Genomic DNA, 22,766 nt, shown 5'->3' with positions numbered 1-22,766 from the left:
TTTATCAGTGACCATGTTTTTGCCGCCTTTCTCGATGACTGCTGAATTTTTTGAAAACTCCACAAACACCACAGGGAAACCTGATCATGAGAAGGAAACCTACAGAAGTATAAAAATGGGTTGTAGTACATACGGCATGCATTAGGAATTCATGATCAGGGGCTTACTGCTTTCGTTGGAAAGAAAAGTGTACAATCTTTTCATTCTACCAGTACTAAGATATGGGGTAGAAACATGGAGGTTAACAAAGAAGTTCGAGAACAAGTTAAGGACCGCGCAAACAGCGACGGAACGAAAAATGTTAGGCTTAACGTTAAGAGACAGGAAAAGAGTGGTTTTGATCATATAGCAAACGGTTATAGCCGATATTCTACTTGAAATTAAGAGAAAAAAAATGCGGCTGGGCAGGTCATGCAATGCGCAGGTTAGATAATCGGTGGACCATTAGGATTACAGAATGGGTGCCAAGGGAAGGGAAGCGCAGTCGAGGACGGCAGAAGACTAGGTTGGGCGATAAAATTTGCAGACACAACTTGGAATCAGCTAGCGCAAGGCAAGGGTAATTGAAGATCGCTGGGAGAGACCTTCGTGATGCAGTGGGCTAAAAATAGGCTCGTTATGATGACGAATTTCCGTCGTGCAAGCCAGCGCTTTCAGACGCTTCTCGCGTTAGCCGCTTCGCACGCCGACAATTACAAAAAGTGAGCGGGCTATGTTCTAGCTGAAGATGAAGTTAGGATTTACGGGACGCGTTCGTCGCCGAAATTCGCTGTACGTCTCTCATCATACTGTGGCGCTGTGGTGCGTTTCTACAGGATCAAGCACGTCGTGTCTTGTGACTGAACATGTCTTAATGGTGAATATGACTTCCGCTTGACCTGCAAGAAAAACAAAAGCATGGTGGCTGAAAGACGCGTTCGTCTCTCATATCTGCAGTGCGTCTGCAGTGCTACGCACGACCCAATGCACACTCCCTGTCGCTGCAAAAAGGTTTGGTTGTCAAAGGTGATAAAAGTGGCACTGAGATAGAACTCTAAAGGAGCCAGGAAACTGTCTACCGAAATGCCTGCTGAGTTTTGGAAACCAATACAATAATACAATACAATACAATACAATCTTTATTGTGCATAAGGAAAACAGAGTACATATAGCAGGCCTACCAAAGCCTCAGAGGGCTTGACTGGCAGTGCCTGACAGTCAGGTCACAGAAAATTGCACAGGGTTAATAGCGGAGTTAGCTATTAGGGGGTCGGAGCAAAATGTCGAACAGTTATACTAAATGTTACATCAAACATCGACAATTCTAAGTTGTTGCTTAATCTCACGTCTTGTGTTTGCTTCTAACACAGGCGTAGGCAATTTATTAAATATGGCTGGAACATAGTATTGCCGCGTTCTCCTTCCGTACTTTGTCGCAGTCTTGGGGATGACGTAGGGTTCCTTCGGTCTTAAGGAGCGGACAGGCGTATATCGTGTTTTAAAATCATTATTCCAGAAGTGTTTAATGACAACACTTTCGATAATCAGAGAAGTGAAGTTTGGAAAATTCAACAACCTAAACACGTCTGTATCTTGCTTTGGACACAAATCGTAAGCCACTGTTGACAGCAGTGAACGTAAAATTGAATTAACTCTTGAGCTCCACCTGAGAGTACAATGACCATACACAGTCAAGCCATAACGTAGCACACGGTAGACTAAAGCATGCACAATAATTTTTCGAACGGAGATTGGCATAAGACATCGCATATTGTATAATACACAGGAGACCGCGCGCAGCCTTTTACAGATGTGGGATAATTGCGAGTTCCATAAAAGATCACAGTCAAAAAGCAACCCAAGATACTTAACAGAAGAGGCATTTTTAACAGGTTGACATGTACATCCAAAACAGTCTGATGTGTGCAAGAATAATGGTGTCGTAGGCAGGATTTTTTTCATGGGGTTATGGAAACAGACAAGTCGCGTTTTAGAAGGGTTGATGCTTATTAAATTAGCCGCATACCAGTCCATAGCTTTAGTTGCCTCATTCTGTAAGGAGCTGATTGCATCAGAGTAATTAGTTGCACGAGATACAAGAACAGTATCATCGGCATATTGATATATATAATTACCTACTATATTGGACAAATCATTCACATAAATGTTAAAAAGCAGGGGGCTTAATATTGAGCCCTGAGGGACTCCAGAATGAATACTGGTAAAAACACTTAAACTATTTCCCACCTTTACACACTGTCGTCTATCCTGCAGAAAGTTAGCTAGTAAATTCAAGAATGACCCACGAAGGCCTAGGAGAGACAGTTTCTGCAACAAAATCTCATGACAAACACTGTCAAATGCCTTAGAGGCATCCATAAAGAGGGCACATGCTACCCGGTTGCGGTCTAGTGTCAAGTTTAAAAGATCAGAGAAAGCTTCTAACAGTGTTTGTGTACCCTTCCCCTGTACAAATCCATACTGATGTGATGACAATACATTATGCTTATCTAGAAACTGTGTTACCGTAAGAGCCACATGTTTTTCTAATATTTGAGCTATACAGGGAATTATCGAAATAGGTCTGTAATTTTCAATACTATTGCGTGCACCTTGCTTGTGAAGCGGAATTACAATTGCGGTTTTCATATCAACTGGAATCACACCACCATCCAAAACAAAGTTTAAAAGGGATAGCAATACATGTTTAATTGCGTCAAAATTTCTCTGAAGTTCACTGACAGAAATTTTGTCAAAGCCAGGTGATTTGTTCGTCTTGAGATTGAAGACAATGGACCTTAATTCTTCAAGCGATAGTAAAGGAAGATATGCGGAATCTAGCAAGCTATCTGTTAAAGTACACACCGATGGTCGCCGTGTCCTCGATCCCGAGACACTTGAAAAGAACTGATTAAATAAGTTTGCCACAGTTTCGTCGTCTGCAGAAAAATAAGATGAAAGGCGCTGTTTAGGCGTTGAAATGTTGCCGCCTCTAAGGTTATTGATTAGGGACCATGTTTTCTTTATGTCAGATCGAGCTTCTTGAAATTTCTTTCTGAAATAAACGCGCTTTCCAAGTCTGATCATTGCATTCACTTTGTTTCTGGCACATTTGTATCTTAAGCGCGTGTCGTTGCAGTTTGACGACCGCTTGGCCTTGGTCCACAAGTCTTTTTCCTTTATAGCAGCTAGGATTTCGCTGGTCATCCATTTCTGGCTCAGGTTACGTTGCCTGATTTTGACAACGCGTGTTGCCGCCTGCCTAAAAGCATCAAACGCAGCTACAAATTCGCGGTACATGTTTTCCGGTGACACAGTGCATAAAAAATTATCCCAATCATTTTTCTGGACTAGTTTATCAAAAAGCCTTGGGTCAATTATGCAAATTTGTTTGACAGAGTTAATAGCCTCCGATAACAAAGGATTCACAGTCTGTTACAGTGAACAGCAGACGAAGTAGTGGTCAGAAAGCTTAACCTGTGCAATGGTAGATTTTACTTCCAGATTATGGGCTCTAACATTTACGTGATGAATGCAGGATGAAACAAGACGTTGAGATAGGAATTCTTCGCGAGTTGGTGCATGGATTGTCATTTCAATTCCCCATTTAGATAGTGTATCTAAATAATCAGCAACTATTCCTACTGTTGGACGTAACGTATCTATATTAATGTCACCTGTGAGGCAAATACATTCATCGGTTCCTAAACGTGATAACGCGGAGTCGAGCTCAGCCAAAAAAAGACGCCTGTTCCCACATGGGGGACGATATACAGAAAGCAAGGCCAATGAAAATCGAGGATTAGATAAGCGGAGAGTAACAGTTTCGGCATGGTCGAAAGGCAAGTGTAGTTCGGAGACTGACCAAGTGTTTTTTACGAAGACAGCCACGCCTCCACCCTTCCGGACCGGACGAAAAAAGGAGAATGACTGATAGTCCGGTAGCGCGAAACTAGAAAATAGACCTGGCGGGATATTTATCTCGGTGAGTACGATGACATCAAAAGGCAGTGGAACAGAAGATAGAATGGCTACTAAATGGTCCCAGTGCCTACGAATGCTTCTGATGTTTACGTGAGTAACATGGAAAGCGTCGTTACCCGGATAACAAAAAGACCGCGAAACTTCTAAAAGGTCATTGCAAACCTTGAAAGTAGTAGCCATGACTAGATAAGCCTCTCAATGTCCAATTTTCTATTAATTCGAACGAGTGGAGCGCAGTCTGCTTTCCTTGCAAACACCTTGCCATTTCTTGTCCAGACGTATTTGAAGGACATTTCATTTGCTTTAGTGCGAGCTAGCCAGAACAGCTCACGATTAACCCGTGTGAGGTTGTCATTGAAATACAACCGTGGAAAATCATTCTGAACCAATCTTGGCAAGTTTTTACGTGATCAAAGCCATTGTTCCTTCGCTTCAACGGAACACATCTGGACAAGAATAGCTGGTGTAGTACTGTCCCTACTGGGTAGACGGTGGATAGCAGAGACTTGAGTTGCCGCAAAGTTAGGTACCTCAAGTTGTTGCGCAAGATCACTGAGGAAGGATTGCAAGTTCTCCTTTGGCTTGCTGGGAAAACCGTGGATCTCGAAATTCTTTCTCCTACTATACTGCTCCATTTCATTCATTTGCTCACTTATTTTGTCGATCAGGTCTGACTGTAACTCGACGGTAGAAGACAGTGAGTCAACCTTGGAACGTAATTCCGCCACCTCCGTCTGATTTTTGTTGACTGTCTCCAATACCGAGTCATATTTTGTGGAAAGAAATTCTATTGAAGTCTGCACTACCTGTATCGAGTTCTCGATCTTTCCAACTGAGTCCTTAAATGTAAGAAATTCCTGTACTTTCGTGGCGAGTATTTCTACGCTAGATGCAAGTCGGTCTAGTTTTTCATTTACAGCAGTAAATTGCTGTGCAAACGATTCTTCTTTTGATGTCTGTGTCAAGTCTCCTTGTGTGCTTTTTTCCGGTCGACATGTTTGGCACAGCCAGGTTTCACGTTTAACTGCACTCATTTTTGCGTAGCTGTTTTCAACTACTGTAGACCATCGTTTTCCAAGGTGGAAACCTTCTTGGCAAGCCGAACATGTTAAAAATTTCGCATCCAAAGGTAACGGCTTAGAGCAAGCAGCACAATCAGAAGGCATTTCTGTGCAGTCAGCGGCAAAAAAATACAATAATAAAATAAGTAAGAGCAAAAGGCTCACCTGCCGAAAGGCATGAAATGATTAGCTCCGGGAACGTATTTGCCGCTGACTGCAAAGAAGCCGAGCGATGCTGTTCCTTAAGTAGGCATTCCCAAGCGTCTGGGGTGCAGGCTAGGTGATGTGCTGACGAGAGGGTGACAGCTTGCGGACGAAAACTGCAGACGGAAGCACGCTGTCTGCGCAGACCCTGCGCAGATCCAGGTTCGCCGATGCCAGCGGCTGCACTGCCCGTGTCTCAGTGAAGCGTCCGATGACCGCATGCAGTACCTGCCGAAAGGCATGAAATGATTAGCTCCGGGAACGTATTTGCCGCTGACATCGTTAGCTTCAATGCAGCTACGCACTGATTCAAAACGTGGCTGGTGAGGTATGGAGTAGAATAAATCTTCTACATCAACTGAGAACCCAAATCCGATTGAGGCCAGACATAGGCCAGGCGGGCCGATGTTTGAACGTGCGGATCCGAGAACAGGAAAGATCAATTATAAACCGGGAGCAACGCCATTTACCCATGTACTGCTTAGAACATAAATGCAGGCCTCTGCTCAACCAAGTTAAGATCCTGCGCAAGTGCAATAATGAAAAAGCACGTGAACTTCTTGAGTCATATTATATAAAAAAGAAGGGACAAGCATGCATCAGTGACACATCAGTCATACTTTACAATAGGGAGGCACGTTTTCTTGATAGTATGTTTAGGTTTGCGCCTGTCCTGTCTTCTTACATGTGATTGTCTAGAAAGCGCAATCAATGTTTCCTATTACTAATAAATATGAAGCGCAATTCTATAGCCTCGCGAATAAAGAGAAGATCCCGTTGCGGAGCACATCTCAGTGGCAGCAGGACAATGCGCCACTGAGATGTGCAGAGAAGAGAGAACAAGGTGGACACAGCTCGCTCAATTGTCGCACCGCGACTGTAAAACGCAGCGGACGTAAAGCGACAGCGCTACCCGCGTTCTCGCCCGGGCGCGCGCACATCGGAGCATGACAGGCGCACGACACGCCGCCGGCGCTGCAGCGTTTGCGAGTGGACTAAGGAGACCTTGCAAGTAGCCGAACGCCGCGCCTTGTGTTTCTAGAGCCTGTTCCTCTTCGGTTTCCTATTTCCTTCTTTACTTGGACCCAACGGGTGACGGCGGTAGGGTAATTCGTGCTCTTCGCCGCTGTCTCCGCATGGCTAATGTGGTTCGCGACCAGTGTCTCCGATCCCCTCTCCCCGCCGCCACTGGTCTCGACTGTCGGTGTCCCCTCTCCAGGCACGGCGACGTGAGAGCCGCAGTCGTGCCCGGCTGCCTTCGGCCGAGCAGCCATCCTGCCGCCACCTCAAGCCTATCACCAACGCCGCGCTGGACGGTGGTGCACAGCCAAGCAGCAGCAGTCGACTGGACAAGCCAGGAAGGTCAAGTCGAGCTGTCTCGCGGAACACGCCGCTTTGATCAGCCGTTTTTAACCTCGGCCAGCGGCGGGCTGAAACGAGCGTGGGGACGACTCGCGCGCTTTCGCGCCTGCGGAATGCGCAGCCCGGTGTGACAGAGGAAGAGAGGTGCTGCGCGTGTGCTCTGCAACGAGAACGGAAGACGCCTTGGCTAACGGCTTGCGGCTCCAGTTATACGCTGGAATCTCTGCAAAAGGAGAGAAAAAATCAAGTACGCAAGTAAAAGCGAACGAAGAATACGCGGTCAGTGTGGTACAGGCAAGTATAAGAATCGAACCCCCGGGTAGAGTGCTTCCCTAAGCGCTAAGTAGCTGCTTCTACTGGTGCGGGCTCTAAAATATGCACGCGGATATCTTGAGGGCATGATGATTTTTTTTAGTTTGATTGAATATGGTGGAATAAAAACAAGAGAATAAATAAATAAATAAATAAAATAACCCATTTCTGGATTTCAAAGATACGAGTCACTCTGCTAAGGGACTCTAACTCCAGGGCTCTGCTTGCTGGTGAACTTTTCCAGGTAGTACTGGATACAGTCTAGTAGTACCGAACTTGCTTAACCTCGTAACGAAGTACGGTACGTGGGGCCGAAGGCCCGAAACAGGACTGTGGGTACGGTGTAACGTACTCATAGAATATGGTCCTGGTGTTGGTAGTCGTTACTTTACCTCAAATGTGGTATTGGCAGATGACAGACTTCAGTGTGCAAGACCACACTCTTCGTGCAGACTGAATGAGCTGAATGAGAAGTCGTATTTTTATTTTCAGTCTGAGTACAAGGTCTGGCAGGAATAAAAGTGAAGTCTAAACGTATATCTGCCGTGAAAATGTTGGCGCGCTATTCTTTAAACATCGAGAAGTGGTGTTTGTCGCATGCTTCATATCCAAGACGGGCAACTGGTACAACCTGTGAGACACTTTGGGACGCGAAAGCTCACAATTTAAAGGGACACTAAAGAGCAAGAATGAAAATGTTTAAACTAATAACTTATTTTTTTAAACACTATATTACATAATTTTTGCGTAATATATGTTGAATATTAGAAGGAAAGATCAAGTCCCAGCGTCGGTTACGTGAACATGAAGTCTGAAACTTGAATGTATATTTTTCTTATTTCAGCCGTCATGGTGTAGTAACACTCCTCCAAAACTGGTAAACTCGGTGATTGGTTATTTGAGAGTACAACGCACTCGATCTTTACCGACAAAGCCCTGGAACACGTCTGTTAGTGCGCACGTTCTATTTCATGGCATCACGTGCAAGCCCTGCTTCACTTGCCTCGGTAAGTGTTGTTTCTAGTTATGGGACTACGGTCTCCTTGTATGTCCATGCAGTCCTGAAATTTTTTTATACGGTTGGGCCGCACTGTCCATGTGTGTGTTGCCAATGTAATCATGATGCGCGGGCATTCACCCCTAGGTTTATTCCCTCGCGGTACATGAGGTCTGTTAGAAAAGTATCCGACCTTTGCCGAAGAAAAAAAACTGGCATAACTGGAGCGTTGGAAACCTAATAACCCTCAAAGTAGTCTCCTTGGGACTACACACACTTCTGCCAGTGGTGCTGCCATTGTTGGAAGGATTGCGAGAAGGCCTCTTTAAGAATGGAATTTAGTTCAGCTGTCGTTGCAGCCAAAGTGTCCTCTCTTGTCTGAAATCGCGCTCCTTTCAATGACCTTTTAATTTTGGGAAACAGGCAGAAGTCGCAAGGGGCTATATCAGGAGAGCAAGGAGCCTGTTGAACTACAGGAGTCTGATGTTTCGCCAAACATGCATGATTCAAGTGCGAGGAATAGGCAAGAGCGTTGTGATGGATGCGCCAATTTCCTGTTGAGCACAACTCCGGCCTCGTGCGCTGCACAGGATCACGTAGGCAATGGAGGACATCCCTGTAGTATTCTCTGGCCATTGTTTGACCCTGTGGTGCGTACTCGTTGTGTACCACACCACGGGAGTCAAGGAAAGCAGTCAGCATCACTTTGACGTTGCTGCGCACTTGGTGGGCCTTCTTTGGTCTTGGTGACGTGGAATGCTTCCACTGTGACGACTGGGACTTGGTTTCCTGGTCGTACCCGCACGCCCAAGACTCGTCACCAGTGATTATGGTGTTCATGAAGTCGGGATCACTGTTTGTGGAATCCAGCATGTCCTGTGAGACTTCAACACGAAGTTGCTTTTGCTCCACCGTGAGCAGCTTCGACACGAATTTCGCCGCAACTCTCTTCAAGGCCAAATCTTCGATCATAGTGGAATGTGCAGAAAAAGTGCTGATGTCCCCCTCTTCCGCAATATCTCGGATAGTCACACGACGGTGCCGCATCACCACAGCGTTCACTTCGGCAATGACCTGGTCATTTCGGTATGTTGATGGCCGACCGGAGCGTGGCTAGCTCTCCACCGATATGCGGTCGTCTTTAGACCGGTTGTACCATGTGCGGCTCTTGGCATCGTCACCGAAAGCCGTCTGAATCTTCCGAATGGTTTCCACTTGGCTGTCGCCCAGTTTCTGGCAAAATTTGATGCAGCAGCGCTGCTCCAGTCGCTTCACCATTTTCCTTGCAATAAAAAACCTAGGAGAGCAGTACGCACTACCTCAAAGTCCCAGTGACTGACGCTATCGGCAGGCGGGAAAAAATTCGGGTATGTGCACGAAGGTTCAAGGTCGGCTGATGCAATCGCGCTTGTTTAATATCCATCAGGCGCTTACAAAAAAAAAAGGCCGTATACTTTTCTAACAAACCTCGTAGTTGCAACTTTTCATGGGCTCATTAGATTCCAAGTTCAGCTTCCGCTGCCGGCACTTTGTAAATTTAATCCTATCAAGCTTGTGTGGGCAAAGGTGAACTACGGCATCGCTGCGGACAAGAGAAGCTTCAAGCTGTCCATGGTCGAAGACGCCTTGGGGAAAAATCAAGCACGTAACGGCGGAAGACTGGAGGAAGAACATTCACCACGTGATGGACCTGGAGGCAAAGTTCAGGCTTGACACGTCTGGGAGTGACCACATCCAACCTATCATCATCCAAATCGGTGAAGATGACACTGAAGAAAGCTACTTTGACTGCGAGCTGTCCGGCATTGAGCCACTTGACGATGCATAACAGCTTCTCATTAACGAAAGAACAGCCCTTATTAGGGCTACCAAAATTTTGCCGGTGGGCTCACAGCAGGCAACCATTCTCCCGTGACCTCTCAAGTCCGGCAGCAGTGCACCCAGCGAGCAGGGCGACTAAGTGATCCTGTATATCGTTACAGCCACACGTTTCCTGGGGCCTTGGATCAACGCTACGGCTGGCCATCAAAGACGTAGGCTGCCTGTGCCCTTTGCTCAGCGTGACGCCCGTGCATCCTACTGCGCATCCTCGTCTTGCCTACGCTGACAGAGCAGAGTGCCCGGCTGCCTACATAAGCCCGGAATCTCTGCTTCGCTCTTCAGTCCGGCAGCAGTGCACCCAGCAAGCAGGGCGACTAAGTGATCCTGTATATCGTTACAGGTAAGAACAAACGACCTTGACACGTTATAGTAATTACCTTGCTTGCTGCACTGCAGCCAGACAACCAAGAAAATATATATTTTGCATTTTGACTGCTTTTCAACGTGGGCACACGATGTCAAAGAAAGAAAAGGAACTCGCAAGTGCGTTTTCAGACTTCCGCAGGGAAATGCGGGCTGAAATGAGAGAAATAAAAGGTGGTCTGCGCTTCTGTAGCGACACCTGTGATGAAGTTAAGCCAATTACTGGTGACATCAAGGCGTTACATGAAGAAATAAAAGCGTTAACAGCTCAGAATCAACATCTCAAAGCGGAAAACGAGAGACTTGAAAAGAAAGTGGACGAGCTCGAACAATATCAGCGAAGTAATAACCTGGAAATCAGGGGTGTGCCAGAGGAGCTCGACTCGACCTCAGTGATAAAAAAGATCGGTGAACTTGTGGGTGAAGAGGTAACTGATACTGATATCGACATTTGCCACCGGGTGCCCACGGCCCGCAGAGAGGATAAGAACATCGTTGTACGGTTCATATCGCGAACCAAGCGCAACACGTTCCTTGCCGAGTCAACAAAAAGAAGCTGTCATCTGAAGATGTGGGATATAAGGGCACATGCATCACTACCATTTACGTGAATGAGCACTTAACACGACATAACAAGCAACTTCTTGGTGCTGCCCTTGCTGAAAAGAAAAAGGCCGGAGGGAAATAGGTCTGGGTCAGCTCGGGTAAAATTTTGGCACGGAAAGATGAACAGACCGATGCCATTCGAATTGCAAACAAAGAAGATATCGCCCGCATCCAATAATCTTAGACGTCATTGTGTTGGTCCGGGTTTTTCATTTAATCAGTATGATGCTCAACTCAGCCTCTTTCATTACTGAGTCGTCCACACTAAAATCAAATCGTCGCGATTTACACCCATGTTTTTCCTTATTACACTTAAATGCTCGTAGCATGAGGAACAAACAAGATGAGCTGGACATTTGGCTAAAGTCCCTGCAAGTTAATTTTGACGCATTCATGTTCACAGAAACAAGGTTAAGCAAAGATGAGCCTTCCCCTTGTTTTACTGATTACATGCCATTACGATTAGACAGAATCGGTAGAGTTGGTGGCCTGATTATTTATCTACAGCGAAAGTATGCATATCATATTGTTGATGAGTGCACAGTTATGAATAGGTATATGGAGTGCCTAACGGTGGAAACCAGCACGTTTTTAATTGCTGATCTGTACAGACCACCGAATGGATACAAGCGGCATTTCCCTACAGCATTTAGAAAATGTAATATTCTATTGTATTAATACTAATAAGCAGTTCTTTCTCTTGGGAGATGTAAACATCGACACGTTGGCCGACGACTCTTGTGCGCGTGACTTGATGAATCTCTTATCCTCTTATGGGTGCGAAAATTCTATGTCTATGCCAACCCGAATTACTTCACAAAGTTCTACTTCTATAGATATATGTGTTTCAAACCTGAATGGAGCAGATTTCAAAGCAGGGGCATTATCATGCGACATCAGTGACTATCTGCCTATATTCTTTGCCACACAACACACCCTAACCACGAACTATAAACGCAGCAGGCTTGAACATAGGGTGGTGAATGACTCCTTGTTAAGCTATTTTCAGTCTTTAATTGAGCGGGCTGACTGGTCAAATGTGTACTTACAGCAGGATGCAAATTCTGCGTATGAGGTTTTTCTTCGGGTCTTTCTTAGTTGCTACAATGATGCATTTCCACTGATAGAGTATAAGAAAGGCAATCGGAAGATTAAAAAGCCCTGGATTGACACCGCCTTACTAAAACGCATCAAGAAGAAAAATAATATGTTCCACAAATTCATAAAATGCTAAGACGGTGACTTGTTCAAAGAATTTAAAAAATATCGCAATCAATTAAACGCTGATATAAAGAAAGCCAAACTGGCATATTATGAAGCAATGTTTGCTAGGATAAGAACGGATCCGGCAGTTATTCACCCTGAATAGCTCTGCTAGCATCGTTTGTACTAAAAAATTATAGGTAAAGTTGAATGTGTACTACTGAGGCAATTTTTTTTAATTCATAAGCCGTCGGCATAGCGACGGCCAGATTCAGATAATGACATTGGTGAAGTAATAAATGGTGAAAGTTGCAAAGGCTCTAAGTCCACTGCTTTGCTGGGCTCCATTCACTGAAAAATGCCTTTGTAACGATGAAAGCGTCAGACAGGAAATGACACCCCACTGCACAATGCTATTCGTGTTGAAAATTTGTAACAGCGTGTGTGATGGACAGCGAAACCGTCTGATTATTAAGACTGGAAGCGTGAAATTGCAACAACATAGGAAGGTGCTGTTTCACAATACGGCACCCTTCCATACGCACTTCTGGCAAGCTGCCGCATGCACTGATGCACAAACATGAACAGAGGTAAGAGGCAAATTTACTCTGCAAACCATGTGACGCTTTTAAGAAAATGTATCTGTAAACCTTTCTGTTCTCATAGGGAATCAAAATTTGTTTTGAGCAAGTTGGTTAATCACATCGCGGCAACAACGCAAGAAGCAAAGACAGAATACACAGAAAGTAGGCAGATAGAGAAGACGAGGTAGACCAGTGAGAAAGGCTTTAATGACATGGAAGAAGCCAGCGCTGCAGTTTACAGGAGTTGGTGCTTCGAATGAGATGGGTTAATGAAAATGTATAAAAAGACATTGCTGAAAAAAAAACTTCCAATACAAATTCTAATAGAAAATAAAAGGACAGATATAAGAGCAAGCGCAAACACGTGTGGAAGCAGGCACATATTCACAGGCAAATGCGAAAACTAAGAAAATCTCAAATATAAGGAAATGTGGAGGAGGAGGAAATAACTTTATTGTGTGCCCTGCGAGTTGGTGGGGAGGGCCAAAGGCCTCGCCTAGGGGAGGGCCAGGAGTTCGTGGGAAATATGGGAAATAAAAAAAATTAGACAAACGCAAGAAAACATACACACACACACATTTACAAACAGACGTGGGTAGAGGTATTAGGAGAGGGTTCACAAGCTGCTGTGCCTACCTTCTCGTATGTTTTTCCTTTTCTTTATTTTTGCCGTCTCTTAACACTGTCTTAGGAATTATTGATTGCAACATATCACGAGAATCGAAAAGCAGCGCGGAGCTGTGTTGTGGGAAAGCATATCGAGCGCTGGCAGCACACCTTATGCATTCCCAGCGCGCATTGTACAGCTCGCGCGTGCAGTGAGCACCGGTGGACAGCAATCAATCGACGGTGCTGCACGACGCTCGAACGTCGCCGCTAGACGTTCGCCTATCTCACTGCTGACAACGATCGTTCCCGGCAAGTTAACGGTAACCAATCTTTGCGTTGGAGGCTTCTTTTGCAAATACTTTCTGTTGAGGCACTCGCAGGTTTGTTGGTTGTTCTGATCGTCCGAAGTGAACCGGTGGGCCAGATGACGACATTGTTAAGCTTGTCTTGCGGCGTCCAAGATTGGCAGGCATTCGGATGGGTCTTGGTAGTAGGGCAGAATGGTCTCGGTTGTATGAGAAAGATGACGGCCAAAAAGAAGATAGAAGGGGGAGAAACAGGTAGTGGCTTGCGTTGCGGTATTGTAGGCGCAGGTGACGAAGGGAAGAACTCGGTCCCAATTGGAGTCGTCGGATGCTACGTACATAGAGAGCATGTCACCAAGGGTGCGATTAAAGCGTTCCGTGGCACCTTTGGTTTGCGGGTGATAGGCAGTGCATGTGAGATGAACAATCGCGAATTCAGCAAGCAATTTTTAAACGACTTCAGACAGGAAGGCGCGGCCTCGGTCACTGAGGAGTTCATGAGGCCCTACATGACAAAGCACAAAACAGCGCAGTATAAAAGTGACGATTTCCTGTGCAGCTGGGAGGGCAGCAGTCCCTGCTTAGCATGTTAAGTGGTCGACGGCAACTACAATCCACCGGTTGCCGGACGTAGACAAAGGAAGTTGACCATATAAACCAACACGATAAATATTTTGAGATCAATGGCTGGAGTTCACCGGCTAGGAGCAGTGGCGTAGCCAGAAATTTCGTTGGGAGGCGGGGGTTCACGTTCCAGCTCGGCTTCCGCCTTATAAAATTTGTCAGGCGATCAAATACATGAATAATAACTGCGTAGCCATTGCCAAATACGCTGAAAACGAATTCTTGAACGTTGCGCACTGTCAAGACAAGTAATATGTGTATTTTTCCATAAAAGAATATACTCGTATGTCCCAAAAATTGTGCGAAAAATAGGTGATATCAATGTTTCCGTGTTTTTTGTTGATTGCGTAAGTAAAAAAATATCACACAAACTTTAGAGCTATATAAGTTCCAAACCAGCAAAGCAATGCATGCCGCTGATATCAAAAAAGTAAAGGCCCTGAAATCAACAAATTGAGGAGAAATATTTTAATCAAACTTTGTCATTCAAGAACCTTGGTCACATTTTTGTACATATGCAACGGCCAGAGAAAAATCTCAATGGCGCTGTCATTTGTTCCAACGTATTGCGCAGGAGCAGCTCTCGCCGGTCGTGTATTGTGAGTAATTGCAACGAAATTATAGTCGCAACAGAAAACACATATAAAGAGCAGCAGTTGTACAAAATATACCAGGGCGAGTCAAATGACAGTGAGCCAGTGCGAATATATGACAAATGGGGTACGTTATTTAAAAGTAGTCTCCATGAGCATTTAGACATTTGTCCCACTGAATAACAAGTTGCGTGATTCCCTTCTCATAAAACTGCTTCGGTTCCTGCTTCAAAAAATCTCTGACTCCTTCACGTCTTTGTCCGACGCGAACCTGGTACCCTTGAGCTGTTTTTTCAATTGCCCCAAAATGTGGAAGTCGCAAGGCAAGAGGTCTGGGTCGTATGGCTGACATTGCACCATTTCGCACTTGAACTTTGCCAGTTTCTGCTAGCCACATCAGCGACGTGGGGACGGTCATTGTCGCGGAGCAAGATGACCCCATTCGTCATTTTTCCCCGTCGTGTGTTCTTGATTTCGACACGCAGCCGATCTGACGTTTCACAGTATCGGAAACGATTGATAGTCTCTCCAAGTTTGGCAAATACGATCAGTAATGGCTCTTGACGATCGAAAAAAAAGTAAATCATACCTTTGCGGCAAAAATGACGGCCTTTGCTTTCTTAGGGGGTGGTGAATTCGAATGTTTTCACTTTGAGCTTTGACGTCGTGTTTCAGGCTCCTAGTAGCGGTACCATGATTCGTCCTCGGTCGCAATTGCAGATAGGAAGTCGTCACCCTTATTGTGGTACCGGATCAGGTGAGTCAACACAGTACCGAACCTCTACGTCTTCTGGCGGTGGTTCAAAACCTTGGTCAATCATTGCGCACACAAGAGCCGATGAACGAGATCTTCATGAATTATGTTCTGAAATGAACCGTGACTGATGTACACACGCTCTGCCAGTTCATTGATGCTTATCCTCCGTTCTCAGGTCATCGACCATTACATATGTGTTGGGAGTGATTGCACGGTGCCTTTGGCCCGGTCTTGGATCGTCTTTCTAATTTTCACGTCCTTCTTTGAACCGTTTGCTCCAACGCTTCACAGTGGCCAATGAAATGCAATGTTCAACGTACACGGCAGCCATACGGCGACTAATTTCTTTTTGGGTGAGAGAGAGAGAGAGAAGTCTAATGATACGAAGTGCAGAGAAGTCAGCCTGAGGTATATTCCTCTAGCCAGCTACTTGGCGTTGGGGGAAGGGCAAGAGGGCAAGAAAGAGGGAAGAAAGAGGCGCATGATAGGTGATGAGGACGAGAGAAGGAGGATGTAAAACACATGGCAAGCAATTTGGCATGCTCAAAGCCTACAGTCCAGGCCCGCACTTTTTAAAAAGTTCAGTAACGCCTGGATGGCCTTGAAACTCTATTGAACGTCTGGCCAAGGGCCTAAGATAACGTCCTCCGACCACGGTGGGCTGTCGCGACGCGTAAGGGCATTGTTCAGCTTTTGACGCTCTTCCACGTACAGTCACAAAGTACATGACCTATAGTCTCATTCACATTGCACGACTCACAGTCTGGAGACTCGGCCCGTCGCATGAGGTACACGTATCCGCGCGTAAACGCTACCCCCAGCCTTAGTCTGTGCAGAAGACTGGCACGGCTGCGTTGAATTTTCGGTGCTAGCCTAAATTTCATGGTAGGGTCCAATCCCTGAAGTCGTCTGTGGCGATTATCCGGATTGTCCCAGTGCTTTCTTGTCGATTTTCGGATTACACTTGAGAGGAGGCAGTTGGCGTCCGCTCTTGAGAAAGGAATTGCATCTTTTCGGGAAACACCTTCAGCTGTCAAAAACCTCACGACACCACGCTGTCCAACTTTTGGAGCGTCCATTATGTCAAGCAACCATGTTGAACCCATTGTATGAGAGCACTAAAGCACATTCATCCTAACACCTGCGTATCACTTTTGTAATTGAGAAATGCGTGTGTACTACGCGCATGCCTCGCAGATAATGAACCGAACCATTATTGAGCGGGGTGGGTTGGCTCACTTTCATTTGACTCACCCTCATACGTTAGAAATGCGAAGATACAATAGAATATACAAATGCGGAAATACAGCTTGATAAAGGGCAAAAAAAGTGTCACTGAAAACAAAGTTCCGTGCACGTATGCACAAAACCCCGCAACAAGACATTTAAATATGTCTCCAATAAATATACGTATCAAAGGAAAAAGTCACTGTATATAATGTGTCAAACAAGGCAAATAAACATATTATGCAATCACAGATTCACAGACCACAGAATCCTAAGTCCCACCCTCCTCCCTCCCCTTCCCCTGATTTACGTATCGCGCGTGACGGAAGGCGGCGCGCTTCCCGCCCGCTTTTCTCCCTTGCACACGCAAGACTGAGCCACCGTCATCGGCTGAGCCATGCCACCCCCCTTCCCACACACCCTACGCTTTCACTCCCACATGCAGCACGCGGCGCGCTGTCACGATGTTATCGCCCTTGGACTTCATACGGAACATGAGTGCGACGGCAGGAAGTTGCCTGGAGTGTACATACAATTACTCTTGGAATAATATAGTAAGATAATCCGGCAACTGAAGCGTCCCATGGCCCATTACTTTCCGCAAAAGAAGTAACAAAATCGAACTTTCACCATACCCCAATTCCCTGCGCCGCAACAATGCCTTTCTTTCTTTGTGGGGCGGAAGCACCTAAATGAGAAAACGCAAAGGAAAGCACGTTGGCCACAATCGTATGCCTACTTTGAGCACCTAATGTGGCTACCGAAGGAATATCGAAGAAAACGTGAGGCGCTTGGTCTACAGGGAACCATACGCATACGGCTCGGTATCCTACACCGGCGAGACAAGACTTTCCGGAGAGGTTGCGCTCAAGCGAACGCGTCGCAATCCGTCGACTACCCACAGTGATTGCGGCGAGCGACCATTGTTCCTTTTTCTTGTCTGTTAGCCAAAAAGCGTCCAAAACCCTGCGACGCGTAAATCCACCCGGCCAGAGAAAACCAAACCCGCACTGAAGTGCGTCGCACGGTGGTCGAGGCAACACTAGAAAAAATTTGCAGGACGCTTAAGCTTCGCCTTTAGGAGTGCAACGCGGTAGCATTCATAGACCCCTGACAGCTTCTTACACCTCCTGGCAACTGGAGCGTATGTAACCCTAATGTTTACCGGAAAACTTTGGCCGCGACCGCTATGCACGAAGGCGGGCTCTGTGATAGAAACGCGGCCTCTTGCGTGGGGCGCGATACGGCGGAGGCGAGCGCCAGCTGGAGGCATTGCAAGGAACCCAGCGCGCCGTTCCGTGACCCCCGAGACACCCGCACGTTAACGCGCACAAATGGCGAACGCCGCGGCCGGTCTGTGAATTGTAGAAAAGCTGAAAAGGGGGTTTCTTTGAGTTTTCGTGTAAGATACTTATGTTTTCTCATATTGTCAAATTACAATCCGAGAGATATCATGTCTGAAGGTTGCCTGTAAGTCGTAGTTTACGATTCTTCCCCGTATTTTAGCTTGAGAAATTGATCATACCTTGGTGGTGAAGCGGCGCACTGACATGGTAAAGGCGAAGACACACAAGGGGCGCTATAACGTAAAACTATTCGAAACTTTTCTATTCCAGCTCTGTAATCAGCCCTCCGGGATTGGTCAAAACCTTTTTTGGACTACCCCCACTTCCCCTGTCCGTCACGCGACGTCACGAAAACCGCGATAGCTCCCCATCTGATATGATCTGTACACACTTATTATGCATAATTTGACCGAAAAAAGAAAAATTGTTACTTGTGATTCGATGCCTTTTCGCCATTAGCCTCCGGCTATAGTTCAAAAGGTTTCGGGCTACACCCACCTCACCTGCCTGTCAGGTGAGGTGGGTGCTCACCGCGTCAAAGTGAGGTGTAAGGATTAAAGATGCATTAATATGCCGAATAAAACTGAATTTTCGTCTGAAAAGTTGCAGGCTGCCCCGTTCCGAAAGGAATAAAAGATGGCTGCTGGCGATCGCTCAGGCGCTGGGCACTCGCGTCTTCCGGAGAGCATGGGTTTATTTTCGTGTAATAAAACATTTCGCTTGAGCGTGTAACGTTTTCGAGCACTTTCGGCACGTTTACGACTTCATTCTGCCTACTCTTCTGTGCGGAGGATCCGTTTTAGCCTCATTCTTAAGCTTCCGTTGCATGCCGCTGCGATTTGCCACCAGCCACCGCAAGCTAAGTAAGGGAAAGCGGACCAATCGCAGACGCCGGCCCCACCCTCTTCATCCGGTTATCGATATTCACTGCACAGGGTCGGCCCCATTAAAGCCCTCTCCCCTTGAGCGTGCTCCTCGCCTCTTGTCAGCCAATTAGATAAGACAAGCCGCTCGGTGTAGGAAATGTTATTTGTTTTTCAAGCAAACAAAAGTGACCGCCTATGAATGAGGAAGGCGTTTCATTGGTCTGTTCAGACAAACTTGCGGGTGACCGCCCGGTGCTTGCGTGGGCAGTTACGCAAATTTGACGTCAGGAGATTGGAATAAAAACATATTGGAATAATTTTACGTTATAGGGCCCAAGAATACAGGACACTCGCTGTACGACACTTCTGTGTCTTCGCCCTGTCCTTGTCAGTGCGCTGCTTCACCACCAAGTTATGAGGGTTAATCACCAACTCGCCCAACTTTCCACATTATTGAGAAATTCAATTATGTCAGTAAATTCCCTGCGTCACATGGTGGGCCTTGGTATGCGCGGTCCCAAAATCTTTTTGCCGACACGATGTCTAACGAAGAGATTGGATTTTCTGCGACACGGGCTTCTTAACGCTATTGCGTTTAAACGAATGCCTTCTGGCTGGCTCTGGCAGCCCGCGGGCAACGAGAACAAGAAAGTCAAAGTAGAAAAAATAAATAACAACGTAGTTGCTTTTGCTGGCTTTAGTGTCTTGACATGGATGCTTTGGTGCAGGGGAAAAAAATGTTGATATTCTTCTGTGTGGCATGACGGCACAAATGAACAACCACAACGCTTCGTCACGTCGGACCTCGCTGGGTGATTTTTCAACTTGTCTGATAATGTGTTGATTTGGCTTGTCTCGTTGTATGTCCGATGTACTTTAGTAAAGTCAATGCACGTTTGGTGTCAAATGTTTATAACAGCATTAAACCTACAAAGTTACGGAATTGAAAATCTAGAGCACGACTTTGGAAATGTCAATGCACCTTTTGCCCCAAAAGTTTGAGAACTTTATTCCCATAAAGTTTCTGAATTGAAATCCATGCGCTACGCAGGTAACGCGGCCTCCAAGAGATGCCGTGACGAGCCCACTCACCATAAAAACGCCCTTAAAACTGTAGAGGTCGCCACAGTTCAGCCCTGTTTGTTCGGCTGCCACCAGAGTGTGGCGCCCCCTGTGACCTGTGTGTGTCTGTCTCTATATATGTTCGGGCCCAATAAAGAAGGGGTCATTCCCTTTTCGTCCAAGCAAGAGGCGGTACGTTTCAGTCCGTCCCTGCGTGCTCGTGCCCCGCGGGGCACTAACCACGCGACATGGTGTCAGAAGTGGCCGGATAACGCCCCCCTGCCTTAGCCCTCACCTCAGAGAAAGGCACCAAGATGTCCCTCGAGACCGGCAAGCCGCCGAAACTGTACGGCGTCAACTTCCAGCCACCGGCACCGTTCGACTTCGCGATCCCGCCAACGTGGGCGACATGGCTCAGCCGCTGCGAAGACTACGCAGCGGTTTCAGGACTGACGCAAGCGTCGGAAGACATGCAGGTACGCTCGCTACTGTACTGCATGGGCCCGGAGGCCCGCCCGCTTCTCGAGACTTTCTCGCTCGACGCCCAGTCGCTCGCTTCATACCAAGCCGTTGCCTCCCGCTTCACCGAGCACTTCGTGCACCCGGCAAACGAGCTTTACGAATCGTCACGGTTCCACAGACGTGTTCAGCTGCCCGACGAAAGCGTCTACACGTACTACGCAGAACTGCGCAAGATGGCTAAGCGATGTAACGATCCGTCTGCCGCTGTCAAGGAAAGGCTCGTACGCGACCGCTTCGTCGTCGGCCTCCGCGACTCCCGTCTCTCGGACCAGCTGTGCCGGAACGCAAAGTTGACACTACAGGGCGCTTGGACCCAAGCCCGTCAATCCGAAGACGCCGACAGGGAAAAGGCGTTGCCCCAGAACCGAACCGAGTACTCCCGCGAGCTCAACCTCGGCGCCACAACAGCTAACAAGTTCCCCTCTCGCCGTGGCTCCGGCGCTAAGCCTCATTCGCCGCAGCCGCAAGCAGAGCGCTCACGCGAGCCGTCCACATGTGAATTCTGCGGCCGCGCGCCTCATCGACGTTCAGACTGCCCGGCCCGTCGCTCCACCTGCAACTTCTGCAAAAAGAAAGGCCACTTTGCCGAAGTATGCCGCTCGCGGAAGTTCAAGCAGTACAAGCTCAGCTCCGTTCACCTGAACGCCGTCGCGACGCCCGCCTCGGCAAAGTTCGTCGACGTCACCGTTGACGACTACACAGCGCAGTTCAAGTTTGACTCCGATGCCGAAGCATCTGCCGTTCCCAGCGACTTTCCTACCTTGCCTGCCAAACTCGACCAAGTCGACACTCTCCTCACTGGCCCGGGAGGACAGCCACTGCGCGTGCTGGGCTCGTATGTGGCACGACTTCAGTGGCAAGGGAAAACAAGCTGTCAGCGTCTCTACGTGATCCAGTCTCTCACTGTGCCTCTTTTGGGACTGCCAGCGCTCCAAGCCCTCCAAGTAGTTCGGTTTCTTGATCAACTCAAGACTTCAAAAGCGACGCTGCACGCCGAGCTCTTCAATGGATTGGGCACCCTCAAGGACGAATACAATATCCGGTTGAAACCCGATGCCGTACCTTTCTCGCTAAGCGTACCTCGCAGGATCCCCATCCCGCTGCTCGAGATCGTCCACCGCGATCTGGACAAATTGGAAAGCGCAGGCGTGATCCGTAGGGTCGACAAGCCAACACCATGGTGCTCGGGTATTGTCGTCGTCCGGAAAGGCGATGGTTCCTACCGCCTCTGCGTCGACTTGATACAACTGAACAAGGTCGTCCTTCGTGAAAGACATATTCTACCAACTTTCGAGCAAGTCCTTGGCCTCGTCGGCGATGCAACAGTCTTTTCGAAGCTGGACGCGACCGCAAGCTTCCACCAGGTGAAGCTCTCTGAAGACTCCCAAGAACTTACGACATTCATCACCCCATATGGCCGATACTGCTTCTGCCGGCTCCCCTTTGGCATCCCCTCCGCACCAGAGTACTTCCAAAAGCAGATGGCAAGAATCCTGGAGGGCCAAGAGGGAGTCGCCAATATGATAGACGATATTTTAGTTTTTGGACGCACCCGCTAGGAACGTGACGCCAGACTGAGCCAGGTGCTATCTCGCCATGCAAAAGCAGGTATCACATTGAACCAGGACAAGTGTCGTTTTGGGGTACCCGAGGTCTCCTTCCTCGGGAGTTGTCGTCTAAGCACAGGGCATCAGGCCAGATCCGGGCAAGGTCGAAGCAGTCAAAGCCATGGAATCTCCAACGGACGTCGCTGGCATCAGAAGACTGCTCGGAATGGTGAATCATCCTGCCCGGTTCTTGCCACACATCTCGGACGTCACAAATCCCATCAGAGCCTTACTGAACAAGTCTGCGAGTTGGGTGTGGCAGCACGAGCAAAAGGCACCATTCGAGAGAATCAAGGAACTCTTGACGTCAGATAGGTGCATGGCCAAGTACCACCCGTCGTACGCCACTACGGTGTCTGCAGACGCAAGCTCATTCGGACTCGGCGCAGTTTTGCTGCTGATGCAACCCTCAGGAGAGCGCCGCCCAGTCGCGTTCGCTTCGAGGTCAATGACCGATACCGAGCAGCGTTACAGCCAGACTGAAAAAGAAGCTTTGGCAACGACGTGGGCTATCCAAAGGTTCGACGAGTTCGTCCGTGGCATCCCCTTCGACGTCGAGGCTGACCACCTGCTACTCGTTTCACTTCTCGGCAAGATGAAACTGGACGTGTTGCCGCCTCGTATTCAGAGACTACGGCTGAAGACCATGCGATACCAGTTCCGTATGCTCCACGTGCCAGGAAAGCTGCTAGCCACAGCCGATACGTTGTCG

General features: G+C 47.5%; 1 protein-coding gene across 1 annotated transcript; it reads left to right on the top strand.

Annotated features, from left to right (window-relative positions):
* The first annotated feature begins 20,239 nt into the window (after positions 1–20,239).
* On the top strand, positions 20,240–22,006 carry LOC126518663 (uncharacterized). The gene has a single exon (XM_050168435.2). The coding sequence runs from the start codon at positions 20,240–20,242 to the stop codon at positions 22,004–22,006; it is 1,767 nt and encodes a 588-aa protein (XP_050024392.2).
* Positions 22,007–22,766: the final 760 nt, after the last annotated feature.

Source organism: Dermacentor andersoni, chromosome 1, assembly GCF_023375885.2.
Source record: "Dermacentor andersoni chromosome 1, qqDerAnde1_hic_scaffold, whole genome shotgun sequence".
NCBI classification, from domain to species: Eukaryota; Metazoa; Arthropoda; class Arachnida; order Ixodida; family Ixodidae; genus Dermacentor; species Dermacentor andersoni.
The sequence above is the reverse complement of the archived record's forward strand: the minus strand, read 5'-3'. Positions and strand labels throughout refer to the sequence as shown.